The sequence below is a fragment of the Megascapheus bottae genome, chromosome 31 (assembly GCF_031878675.1).
Source record: "Megascapheus bottae isolate mThoBot1 chromosome 31, mThoBot2.hap1, whole genome shotgun sequence".
Lineage (NCBI taxonomy): Eukaryota > Metazoa > Chordata > Mammalia > Rodentia > Geomyidae > Megascapheus > Megascapheus bottae.
In genome coordinates, this window is record NC_143539.1 from 8774984 (window position 1) to 8787819 (window position 12836).

Consider the following 12836-nt stretch of genomic DNA (forward strand, 5'->3'; position numbering starts at 1 on the left):
TTTTCTGACCATGGGTTTTGTTAGAGTTTTGTTTTGTGACTGCCGTTGACAGAAGCCATCTCGGCGGCACCTGAAAGGCAGACCTCTTTTCCTGCCTTCTGAACTCCTGAAGGAAATCTTGGATTGCTTGAGGCCATGCAACTCACTACCCTGTGTGGCTGATTTTATCTGTGGAAATGACCCAGCTCTGCCCGGAACCTGATTGAAATCTGCTGGCAGGTTGTTGAGGTTTCCCCTCTTTTAAGGACATGATTGGTCTAATGAGATGCTTGTGATATATCCACCTTCCAACCATATGACTCCACTGCCTCTTTTACATGGCTTTGGTTGTATGGAAAAGTCCTGGGGCTTGAACTCAGGGCCTTGGCATTGTCCCTGAGATTCTTTTTCTCAAGGCTAGTGCTCTACTGCTTGAGCCATAGTGGTACTTCCAGCTTATTTTGAGTGGTTTATTGAAGATAAGAGTCTTAAGGTCTTTTCCTGCCTGGGCTGGCCTGGAACCATGAAAATTAGAGCTCAATCTCCTGAGCAGTTAGGAGTTAGGATTATAGGTGTGAGCCACCTGCACCTGGTGATAATGTCTTTCTTTTTCTTTCTTTTCTTTCCTTCCCTTCCCTTCCCTTCCCTTCCGTCCGTCCGTCCTTCCTTCCTTCCTTCCTTCCTTCGAAGCTGTATTTGATGTGCAATAATAGTATATAAAGGAGCACACGATTTGATAACTTTGGAAACATGCATATACTCAGGGAATCAACAGTGTGCATGCGCACAACCCTTAAGACAACTTCACAGCTTCATGCCCAGTCCTCTTGCCTTGCACCTGTCATCCCAGCTACTCAGGAGGCCGAGCTCTGAGGATCACGGTTCAAAGCCATCCTGGGCAGGCCAGTCTGTGAGACTCTTTCCAATTAGCCATCGGAAAGATGGAAATGGAGCTGTGGCTCAAGTGGTAGAGTGCTAACTTTGAAGGAAAAGAGTACTAGGCTCTGAGTCCAAGGCTTAGTACCAGCCAAAAACAAAAACCAAGCTACCTCGTAGCCCTTCTTAACCCTTCCGTGCCTTCCCCAGGTTTCCCTAGAAACCAGTAAGCACACCAGGGAAGCCATTGATTTCGGTATTGCTCACTGTGGGTTTATTTGCCTTCCTTAGAACTGTGTACAGTTGGACTAAAAAGGTACTTATTTGCCTTTTTGTGTGTGTGTGTGTGCGCGCGCGCGCGCGTGCACACATATCTGTGTACTCATTACACACACGAGCACCAGTCCCAGGGCTTGAACTCGGCCTGGGTGTTGGCCCTGAGCCCTTTTGCTCAAGTCTAGTGCTCTACCACTTTTAGCCACAGCTGGACTTCCAGTCAGTTCATTGGAGATAAGAATCTCCAATGGGGAAGTGGAACTCAAGGTACCTAGGCCCTGAGTTCAAGTCCCAGGACTGACCAACAAAAGAAAGTTTCATGGACTTTACTGTCCCTTCTGGCTTTGAACCATGGTCCTCATAACTCAACCTTCTGAGTACGTAGGATGACAGGCATAAGCTGTCCAGCTGGCCTGGTTTATTTTGTATGTAAATACCTTTTAATTATCTTTTTTGTTGTTCCAATTATATAGGCTTTTAGGCTATTTTAGATTTCAGCAGAAAAGCATGTTTATGTATGAAAACCACGGTTATCTTGAGAGCCTCCATGCTGTGTGTTTGTGTAGCTGATCCCATTGCTCATGCCTGGGCTTGCTTGTTCATTTAGGTATTAATGGACACCAGTGGCTCCCTCTGATTATTAGGATAATAGCTCTAAAACTTAGTGTATACTATCTTTTTCCTTTTTTTTTTTTTTTGTGTTCCTTCTGAGCCTTGAACTCAGGGCCCAAGTGCTGTCCAGGGCTAACATACTCTTCCATTTTGAGCCACAGCTCCACTTCTGGCTTTCTGGTGGTTCACTGGAGACGAGAGTCTCCTGGACTTTCCTGCTTGGACTGGCTTCAAACGGGGGACCCTCAGAGCTCAGCCTCCTGAGTAGCTGGGATGACGGGCATGAGCGGTCAGTGCTTGGACACTTTCAGCTTTTTGTTGGTTAATTGGAGAGTCTAGCTTTCAAGCACAATGGCAGTCCTCACATCTCAGCTTCCCGAGTAGCTAGGATAACAGGTGTGAGCCACCTGCACCCTGCTCAGACCTCTGTTCCCCCTCCTCCTCCTCCAACTCCTCCTCTTCTTTTCCTCTTCTTTTTTTTTTTTCATCAGTCATGGAGCCTCAACTCTAGGCCTGGGCATTGTCTCTGTCTCTGAGCTCTTCAGCGCAAGGCTGGTTCTCTGCAACTTGAGCCACAGTGCCACTTCTGGTTTTCTGGTGGTTAATTGGAGATAAATCAAAGTGTCATGGATTTTGGTGCCGAGGCTGGCTTTGAACCTCGATCCTCAGATCTCAGCATCCTGAGTAACTAGGATTACAGGAGTGAGCCACTGGCACCCGCTGCCTTGCTTTTTTAATGTAAATTTTATAACTAGCAACCCCCCACCATTGTCACTGTTTATGCTCTTGCCCCCTAAATTTGAGACATATGTTTCCATTTTATTTCATTTCTGTGTCTTATAATCTCATTTGTGATTTCTCTTGTTGAAGGTTTAGTATTTGGTTTAATTTTTTATAAATTTTTGAATTTTCTAGCCTTTTTTTTTCTTCTTCTTCCTACCCTGGGACTTGAACTTAGGGCCTGAAGACGGTCCTTTAGCTATTTTGCTCAAGGCTTATGCTCTACCACTTGAGTAACACCTCCACTTTTGGCTTTTTGGTGATTCATTGGAAATAAGAGTCTCATGGACTTTCCCTTTGAACCATGATCTTCAGATCTCAGCCTCCTCAGTAGCTAGGATTACAGGTGTGAATCAGTAGTGCCTGGTTCTGTGTATGTGTTCTGGAATGGACCACATTCCCCTATAAATCTTACGTTGAAATCCTAACTACAAGGTCTTTGAGTGTGAGAAACATCTACTAGCAATTTGTACAATGTTTGGGCTATATGTGCTTGCCTTTAAAGTAGAGTTTGCATTCCAAGCTCTAGTAGCAAAGAGAAATAAAATGAAAATTTTTTCCTTTTTGCTTTTTGCTTTTCCTAGGGCTTGAACTGTGGGCCTGGGCACTGTCCCTGTGTTGTTGTAGGTTTTTTTTTTTTTTTTTTTTTTTTTTTTGCCAATCCTGGGCTTGTACTCAAGGCCTGGGTACTGTCCTTGCACTTTCTCAAGGCTAGCACTCTACCACTTGAGCCACAGCACCACTTCTAGCTTTTTCTGTGTTTGTGGTACAGAAGAATCTAACCGAGGGCTTCATACATGCTAGCAAGCACTCTACCACTAGGCTACACTCCCAGCCCCCCTGAGCTTCTTTTGCTCGCAGCAAGCACTCTAACACTTGAGCCACAGCTTTAGTTCCAGCTTTTTTGAGCAGCTTACTGGACTTAGAAGTCTCACGGACTTTCCTGCCTAGGCTGGCTTCGAACCATGACCCTTGGATCTCAGCCTCCTGAGTAGCCTGAGCCACAGGCACCTTGCTTTTAAGTCATTGTTTTGGACTGAGCTTCTTCACTAGGCACCAGCAGATCATACCAAATCAAAATGGACTCTGTCATGCTAAGTGCTACATAGTCAAAGTGGAGCGGCAAAGAAACAGATGAATCCAAAAATGGACCCATTTCCCCCTAGAAATGGAAGATTACAGACTACCTCCATCATCATAATTCAGAAATCCCCTTTGGTTTCAATCTTGTAATAATAATAATACCTGAAGTTATCTGATGTCACTCCACTAAGTGTTTTCTGACTGTTGTATTTTCTACTGTTCCATTTTCCAAAAACCTACTATTATGCTCTTGTGGGAACTCTCATTCTGTTTTGTAGAATAGAGATTTTCCTGGGTTTGTTTTTGCTTTGTTTTGCTTTTTGGCCAGTCCAGGGCTTGAACTGAAGTCTTTGGCGCTGTCCTTGACCTTCAGTGTGCTCAAGGCTTGGGCTCTATTACTTGAGCCACAGTACTACTTGCGCCTTTTTCTGAGAAGTTTATTGGAGAAAACCGTCACACAGCCTTTCCTGCCCATGCTGGCTTTGAATCCCGAGCCTCAGATCTCAGCCTCCTGAGTAGCTAGGATTATAGACATGAGTCGCCTGCAACTGGCTCTTCCCTGAGTTTTGAATCATAAATAAAATTCAAGTGAGTTTCTCGACGTAATCTGTTGTAGTTTTGTTCTGTTTTTGACAATTCTGTCAAGAAAGGGACCAGATGGACATCCCTTGAGGAATGCTGGAGAGTACTGCTGACTCCTTTGGAAGTCTTTTCCGGTTCTCAGATCCAGCATTGCTCTTTGGTTACTGAGCCCTCCTCCCATATCTCTGGCTTTTAGGGGTCTGGGTTTGTGCTGTGTGAGAGCAGATGATTCTGGCGTTTGCAGTGGGTATGAATGAGTCACTGGCAAGATGAGAAATCATGACCGAAACAGACTGGATCCTTCATGGACCGAGAGGGAGGTTCCAGGAAGCCAGCTACAACTGCCTTGCTGAGCAGCGACAACACAGGCCCGAGATCGGTTTGTAGGCATTCACCGATGCTGTACATTTCAGACAAGATTCGCAACAAGAAGAAAAAGGCACTTAAGGAGAGTGTGTCCCTGTGTGTCCATCCCTCCGGGCTTGAACTCAGGGCCGCGCACTGTACCCGAGCTTTGTTGCTCGAGGCTGCTACTCGACCACTTGAGCCACAGCTCCTCGTAGGTCTTTTTGGTGGTTAACTGGAGCTAATAACCTCAAGTCCGTTGCTGCTGGGGCTGGCTCTGACCTTCATCCTGCCGTCCTCATCACCTATCCACAGACCTTCGGAGACGTTCCTCCTCCACCCCAAGCCAGACGCGATACCACGCCCTCCGCTACAAACTTTCAGAAGCTGCTTAGCCGAAACCGGAAGTCCACGCAAGGCGCTCGGATTCAGGTCGGAAACTACATTTCCCAGGAGGCATCGCCACAGAGAGCCAGACTCCGGGCCAATAGCACGTCTCCGGAGGTCACTTCCTGAAGCCGTGGGGGCGGGACTTCCGGTGCCCTGCCTGCGACGTCATTTGGCTGTGACTTTCCTCTGAGTTGGCGCCGGGGCTCGGTAGCTGCCGCTTTCTCGGCCTTTCCGAACTCGGGAGCGGAGGACGGAGAGGGGGAACCGTGGTCGCCCCCCTCCCTTGTCGAGCCGTGAGCTCCTCCCACGTCCTCCCTTAGAGCTGCGTGCCCGAGTTCCGGGATCACCTGAGTCCACCGTGCGGCCTCGCCCGCCCAGTGCCATGGCGGCTCTGACTCTGGTGAGTGCGGGGCCTTCGCGGTCGCGCGCGGCCCGTCGGGGTGTCGGGGGCGGGGTGCGCGAGTTCTCGGCCCTCCCCTCACGTGTGGAGTTTTGGGGAGGGCCGATTGGGGCGGGGGTCTGGGCTGATTTCCTAACGCAGCTCCCCAAAGCCAGGTCTGGACTCCTGGCCGACCCCGACCGGTGCCGCCCTGGTCCCCCGCAGGAGCGGGGGGATTTGTGGAGGGGACCCTGTCGGGTTTGGGGGAGTCCCGGTGCTGTCTTTCGGTGCTCAGTCCCGGGGCATTCCAGGCCTCCTTGCCTTTGGCTGAAAGGGGACGAGAATCTCCAGGTAGAGGTGAATTGGGAGCAGCGTTTGGGGGGAGTCAGTGCATTTGTTAGATGCAATTTACCCGGCGGGATTTACTGTAAGTGACTCTGCCTGGACGCTAAGCCGGTGAGTCCATTAACACCTCACGTCGTGGAAGTGAGTTCACTGCAGTACTCATTAATGACAAGTACTGAGTGCTTTGTCTTGGGACACATGCACGTTGGTGTCCAGCAGGGGTTTAGTTCGTTGACCTCATCTGGCTGCCTCTCTCCTTTTTATTCCAGAAAGGTGTTTTCCTGGTACCTCATTTAAAAAATCACTGTTGTTATTATTTTGTCAGTCCTGGGGCTTGAACTCAATCCTGAGCACTGTCCTTGAGCTTGCTCTACCACTTGAGTCACAGCATCTCTTCCGCCTTTTTATGTGTATGTGGTATTGAGGAATTGAACCTAGCACTTCAGTGCATTGAAGACAGGCATTCTACCACTAGGCTACGCCCCTGAACACACTATTATGATTTCTGAGTTCTTCAGAGCATCTGCTTTTATCTTGCTCATATATCTCATATATTGTAAGGTAAATTTTTGGGGGGCAGGGGGCCTGTATTGGGACTTGAACTCAAGGCCTTGGGCCCTGTCCTTGAACTTTTTCTGCTCAGGCTGGCACTCATCAGTTGTGTCACATCTCCACTTCTGGCTTTTTGGGGGACTAATTGGAGATAAAAGTAAGACTTTATCCCCAAGGCTAGCTTTGAACCTTTATCTTCAGATCTCAACTTTCCGGGAGCCCCTTACTCTTTCCCCTTCCCCTGTGCCCAGCTGGAATTGCCATTTTTTAAATCCATGAAAATGTTATGAGTGTAAAATTAATTTTTTTTTATCCTAGTCCTGGGGCTTAAACGTTGGGCCTGGGCATTGTCCCTAGACTCTTTGTGCTCAAAGCTAGCACTCTTTATCACTTGAGCCACAGCACCACTTCCCGATATTTAAATTTTTTTTTTTTTTTTTTTTTTTGCCAGTACTGGGCTTGAGCTCAGGGCCTGAGCACTGTCCTTGGACTTTCTCAAGGCTAGAGCTCTACCACTTGAGCTTCAGCACCACTTCCGGCTTTTTTTCTATATACATGGTACCGAGGAATCGAACCTGGGCCTTCGTGCATGCTAGGCAAGCACTCTACCACTAGGCCAAACTCCTGGCCCTTAAATATTTTTTTGGCCAGTTTTGGAGCTTGAACTCAGGGTCTGGGTACTGTCCTTGAACTTTCTTTTTTTTTTTTTTTTTGCTAGTCCTGGGCTTGAGCTCAGGGCTTGAGCACTGTCCTTGGACTTTCTCAAGGTTAGAGCTCTTCCACTTGAGCCTCAGCACCACTTCCGGCTTTTTTCTATGTATGTGGTACCGAGGAATCGAACCCGGGTCTTCATGCATGCTAGGCAAGCACTTTAACCACTAGGCCAAACTCCAGGCCCTCCTTGAACTTTCTTAAGGCAAGCTCTCTACCATTAATCCACAGCATCTCTTCAGGCTTTTTCTGTGTATGTGATACCAAGGAATCGAACCTAGGCTTCATGCATGCTAGGCAAGCACTCTTTTTTTTTTTTTTGTCAGTTGTGGGACTTGAACTCTGGGCCTGGCTGTTGTCCCTGAGCTCAAGGCTATCCCTTGAGCACAGCACCACTTCCAGTTTCCTGGTGATTAACTGGAGTATTATAGACTTTAGTGCCAGGCTGGCTTTGAACCTCAATCTTCAGATCTCAGCCTCTTGAGTAGCTAGGATTACAGGTGTGAGCCACTGAGCCTAGCTCCATTTTTCTTTTCTTTTCCCTCCTTTCTTCCTTTCCTTTGTTCTATTTTTTCCTCCCTTCCTTTCTCCCTTTCTTCCCTTCCTCCCTCCCCGCCCTCCTTTCTTTCTTGGTTGCTGGGCGCTACCTCTGAGCTCTTGTTGCACAAGGCTAACACTCTACCACTTTGAGCCAAGGCTCTGTTTTCTGGTGGTTAACTGGAGGTAAGCGTCTCATGGACTTTCCTGACTGGCTTTGAACCTCTTTCCTCAGATCTCGGCCTCCAGTAGCTAAGATTACAGGCATGGAACCATAGGTGCCTAGCAACATTTTCTCTTTAATTTTTTTTTTTTTTCCAGTCTCGGGGTTTGAACTCAGGACCTGAGCAATGTCCTTGGACTTTCTCAAGGCTAAAGCTCTACCACTTCTGTGTATGTGGTACGGAGGAATTGAACCCGAGTCTTCATGCATGCTAGACAAGCACTCTCCCACAAGGCCAAACTCGCAGCCCCCACTAATTTTTGAAATTAAAGTCTGCTATGGTAGGAACCATGATTGGAAACTGAGTCTCAAAGAAATCAAGACTTCTCACTGACCCACACATTTAGCAGCAGTGGCTGGAGCTTTAAGCCTAGGAAATCTGGGAGTTTTTAACACATTTATGCAAAGCCACAGGCAGGTCCTGAGGCTCAGCTGCTGCTGTACTGGTTGCTTTCACTCCCTTGTTACTCCTCTGCCCGCCGTCCAGGTGCTCATTGGGTTGACAATCCCAGCCTCAGGAGTGTTGCTCAGGAGGTACTCAGGCCTTGGATTCCCAGTTTCTTGTTTCTATCAAAGCAGTAAGCTCGGATCTAACCTACTTTAGGCACAGCCATACCACCAGCTCCATTTCACTCTCCAGGCACCCATATCGTTTGAAGATGTGGCTGTGACCTTCACTGAAGAAGAATGGGGGTATCTGGACCTGGCCCAGAGGAACCTGTACCAGGAAGTGATGCTGGAGACGTACAGGCTCCTGGTCTCACTGGGTAAGTCCCCTTTTTCCCTTCTACCTGTAGGCCTGTTTCCATGAGCTCTCTCAAGGCAGGGCTGGCTGAGGTTACCTTCCTCGGGGTAGTGTGGCTGTCCTCTTCTGCCACAATCCTGGTATTTCCATTAGGGTTGCACTGTGTGAAGTGTCCTTCCGAATTCCCCCAAGAGTGAAGTATCTTCAGAGTCCAGATAGCAGGATTGGCCTGTAGTGGGAGGTTCTCCAAGAGGATGATTTGGACAAGGAATAAGATGTGGTGGCTAGGGCTTCAGTGGTGAAAGGAGAGGGTGAGTACAGAGCACACGGGAGGTGAGCACTTGAAGCAAGAGGACTTTAGAATGTGCTTCAGCTGGAGGTAGGAACCTGAAGCAAAACACAAACAGTTCCTTGTCCCCTTGTGGTATTAACGTAGACCTGGTGATCTGCCTGCCCCCTCCCTCTCATTTTCAGGTAATAATCCCTTTAATTAGTGGAGAAAGCCCTAAACTAGCTTGGAGAACCCCTTACTCTAGCCCACCTCCATTGTACCCCGTATCTCCTTTGCCTGTGCTGACCACTCCATCTCCTCTCCCTTCCCCCCCTCAACTCTACTAGCTCTCTAGGCTATTATACTCGTTATTTCACGTGCTTGTCCTCACTTGCCTTTGTGATGCTGGCAAATTCCTAATTAGAGCCAGGCATTGGATGCTCGTACCTGTCATCCCAGCTACTCAAGAGGCTGAGATCTGAGGATCACAGTTCATCGCCAGTCTGGGCAGGAAAGCCAGTGAGACTCTTTTCATTTTTTGTCAGTCTTGATGTTTGAAGTTGTGTCTGGGCACTGTCCTTGGGCTTTCTCAAGACTAGAGCTCTACCATTTGAGCCACAGTGCATGCTAGGCAAGCACTCTACCACTGATTTTTTTTTTTTTTTTCCAGGGGCTTGAATTTGGCCTGGGCTCTGTCCCTCAGCTTTTTGCTCACTGTACCACTTGAGCTATAACTCCACTTCTGGCTATTTTCTTTTTTATTGTTGGGGTGATGTATAGAAGGGTTACAGATACATTTATGGGGTAGTGGGTACACTTTTTTTTTTTTTGCCAGCCCTGGCCTTGGGCTCAGGGCCTGAGCACTGTCCTTGGACTTTCTTAAGGCTAGCACTCTACCACTTGCCTCAGCACCACTTCCGGCTTTTTGCTATGCATGTGGTACCGAGGAATCGAACCCGGGTCTTCATGCATGCTAGGCAAGCACTTTAACCACTAGGCCAAACTCCCAGCCCAAGGTACACTATTTCTTGAACGTTGTTAGCCCTTCCCATGTCTTTCCCCTACTTTCCCTCCCCCTGCCCCCCACCCCATTCTGGCTTTCTCTGAGTAGTTTATTGGAGATGAGTCTCTGTGAACTTTCCTGCATGGGCTTGCTTTGTACTGCAATCCTTAGATCTCAGCCTCCTGAGTAGCTAGGATTGCAGTTGTGAGCCAGTGGTGTTGTGGCAAGAACTAGGGTTCTTCCTGAGGCAAGAATTAAGTGGATGAATTTTTTAAGGGTTGTGAGGCTTGCCAGCCGCAGTGCAGCTTGTTGCGATATGCTGTCCTGAGAATTGCTTCCATCCACCACAGAACTTGTGTCAAGCCTGAGGCTTGAACTCACAGCCTCCACACAGTGCCTCAGCCTGGCTTTTGTGTTCACCGAGCGGTATACGTCCACTTGAGCCACAGTTCCACTTCTGCCTTTTTGTTTTGTTTTTAATTTTTACCAGTCCTGGGGCTTGAACTCAGGGCCTGTGCGCTACTTTTTGCTCAGGGCTCATGCTCTGCCACTTGAGCCACAAGGCCGCTTCTGGTTTTCTGGTGGTCAACTGGAGATAAGAGCCTCACGCACTTTGGTGCCCGGGCTGGCCTTGAACCATCTTCAGTCGTGGGATGCACGGGGTGGGGGTGGCGCCTTCCCCCAACGTCCGGCCTCACTCTTGGCGGTGCGCTGCATTTCCTCCAGGAGACCATCTGAGACCGGCGCACCCCGCCCCTGGTGCGCAGCCCTCGCTCCTCGGATGGTCGCCCCATGAGCTGGCCTGGCGCTGGACGCCGCCCCTGGAGCTCCACAGCCCTTCCCCGCAGCACGGCCTCCACCCGCCGGCCTCCCCGCCGTCGGAATGGTGCGGGGCGGATGCCGAGCACCCGGAGATGATGTGGCCACTCGCCGGCCATCCACAGATCGGTGCCGGGGAGCAGCCCAGGGACTGCGGGCCGGACCCCGCGCAGGGCTCCGCGGAGCGACCGCACCGGTGCCCAGAGTGCGGGAAGGGCTTCACGCGGCGCTGCCACCTCACCGAGCACCGGCGCGTGCACACCGGGGAGCGGCCGTACGTGTGCGGCGACTGCGGGAAGGCCTTCACCCACCGCTCCTCCTTCGCGCAGCACTGCATGACGCACGGCGGCGCCAAGCCCTTCCCGTGCGGCGAGTGCGGCAAGTCCTTCTCCTACCGCTCCTCGTTCGCGCAGCACGCGCGGGCGCACGCCGGCCCGCCGCCCTTCGAGTGCGAGCAGTGCGGCCGGGCCTTCGCCCAGCGCTCGGCCTTCGCCCGGCACCAGCGCACGCACACCGGGGAGAAGCCGTACGTGTGCGGGCTGTGCGGCCGCGCCTTCGCCCAGCGCTCGGCCTTCGCGCAGCACCACCGCACGCACACGGGCCGCAAGCCCTTCGTGTGCGGGGTCTGCGGCAAGGCCTTCTGCGACAACTCCTCGCTGGCGCAGCACCTGCGCATCCACACCGGCGAGAAGCCCTACGTGTGCGCCCAGTGCGGGAAGGCCTTCACGCAGTGCTCCACCTTCCTCCGCCACCAGCGGACGCACACGGGCGAGAGGCCCTTCGGCTGCCCGCACTGCGGCAAGGCCTTCAGCGCCAGCGCCGCCCTGGCGCAGCACCTGCGCGTGCACACGGGCGAGAAGCCGTTCGCGTGCGGCCAGTGCGGGAAGGCCTTCGCCCACCAGTCCGTGCTGATCCGCCACCACCGCAGCCACAGCGGGGTGCGGCCGCTGCAGTGCCGCCACTGCGCCAAGGCCTTCTTCTACTCCTCGTCCTTCGTGCGCCACATGCGCGTGCACACCGGCGAGAAGCCCTTCGTGTGCGGGGACTGCGGCAAGGCCTTCACCCAGAACGCCAACTTCCTCCGCCACCGCAGGACGCACACCGGCGAGAAGCCCTACGTGTGCAGGGACTGTGGCAGGGCCTTTAGTGACAACTTCGCCCTGCAGCGCCACGTGCGCACGCACACGGGAGAGAAGCCCTTCCAGAGCGGGGACTGCGGCAAAGCCTTCGGCCACAGCACGGCCTTCGCCCACCACCTCGTGACGCACAGCGCGGTGTAGACGCCTCTCGAGCGCCGGGGGCACCCAGTTTGCCAGCCACAAATGCAGCGTGTTGCGGTATGCGCTCCTGAGAATTGCTTCCATTCACCACAAACCTTGTGTGTCGAGCCTGGGGCTTGAACTCATGTCCTCGATTCAGTGCCTCGGCCCTAAGAGCTCTTGTGCTCACGGCTGGTATATTTCCACTTGAGCCACTACTCCACTTCTGCCTTTTTTGGTGGTGGTTCTCCCCCCACACCAGTCCTGGGGATTGAACTCAGGGCCTGAGCACTGCCCTTGGACACACTTTTTGCTCAAGGATAGCACTCTGCCACTTGAGCCACAAGGCACTTCTGGCTTTTTCTATGTATGTGGCACCAAGGAATGGAACCCAGGGCTTTGTGCATGCTAGATGAGCACTCTACCACTAGGCCGCCCTCCTGGCCCTTTTGGTTGTTTTTGAAGATAAAGAGTCATACACTTTCCTGCCCAGGCTGGCTTCAAACCTAATATTGTATCCTAAGATAGAACCACCTAGATAAGAAACTCATTGGCTGGGACCCTGTCAGCAACAGATTGCCTTTTGTTTATTCTCTGTCTAATTTGGATATTTTTAATAGACAATGTTAGTAGAAGGTGAAATACAAAGGAAAGGGAGAAAACGAACTCTAACTTCCTGTGGATCAAGGAGAAGAACAATGAAAAAGGCTGGTGGTTCTCAGCCAGCCCACTGCAAGTATTCTTTGTTCCTAAACATACTTATTTGTACCCATGAAGAGCATAAGTCATGTGGGGAACAGGCTGGAGTTGGTGGGGCACACCCACGTGCTTGCTTCCTTTTTGGGCATTCTGGGGATCTTGAAGGTACGATGTTTGTGTCAGGTTCTTAGCCTCGGCACCAAACATTTTCCTAAACCAGTCAATACACAGACTTTTTTATGTTGGCTTTCTACTTAAGAACAGCTTGGTTGATTAACATATGTTTCCTGTATGTTTATAATAGCTAACTTTCTAATAAAAGTACTTACAGCATTTTGGTGTGAGGTACTCTGTATACTATTCTGCAGAA

At 50.7% G+C, this 12836-nt stretch overlaps 1 protein-coding gene across 1 annotated transcript; it reads left to right on the forward strand.

The window, feature by feature from the left end:
- Positions 1–1237: 1237 nt before the first annotated feature.
- Znf599 (zinc finger protein 599) lies at positions 1238–12799 on the forward strand. The gene is made up of 3 exons (XM_090322629.1): positions 1238–5323; positions 8311–8437; positions 10416–12799. Exons 1-3 carry the CDS (start codon positions 5306–5308, stop codon positions 11786–11788), a joined length of 1518 nt encoding a protein of 505 aa, XP_090178755.1. The 5' UTR covers positions 1238–5305; the 3' UTR covers positions 11789–12799.
- Positions 12800–12836: the final 37 nt, after the last annotated feature.

Excerpts from the sequence above, each read along its gene's own strand:
- Znf599 (XM_090322629.1), top strand. Across the intron at positions 8,438-10,415 it reads CAGGCTCCTGGTCTCACTGG|GAGACCATCTGAGACCGGCG; the intron begins GTAAGTCCCCTT and ends CATTTCCTCCAG.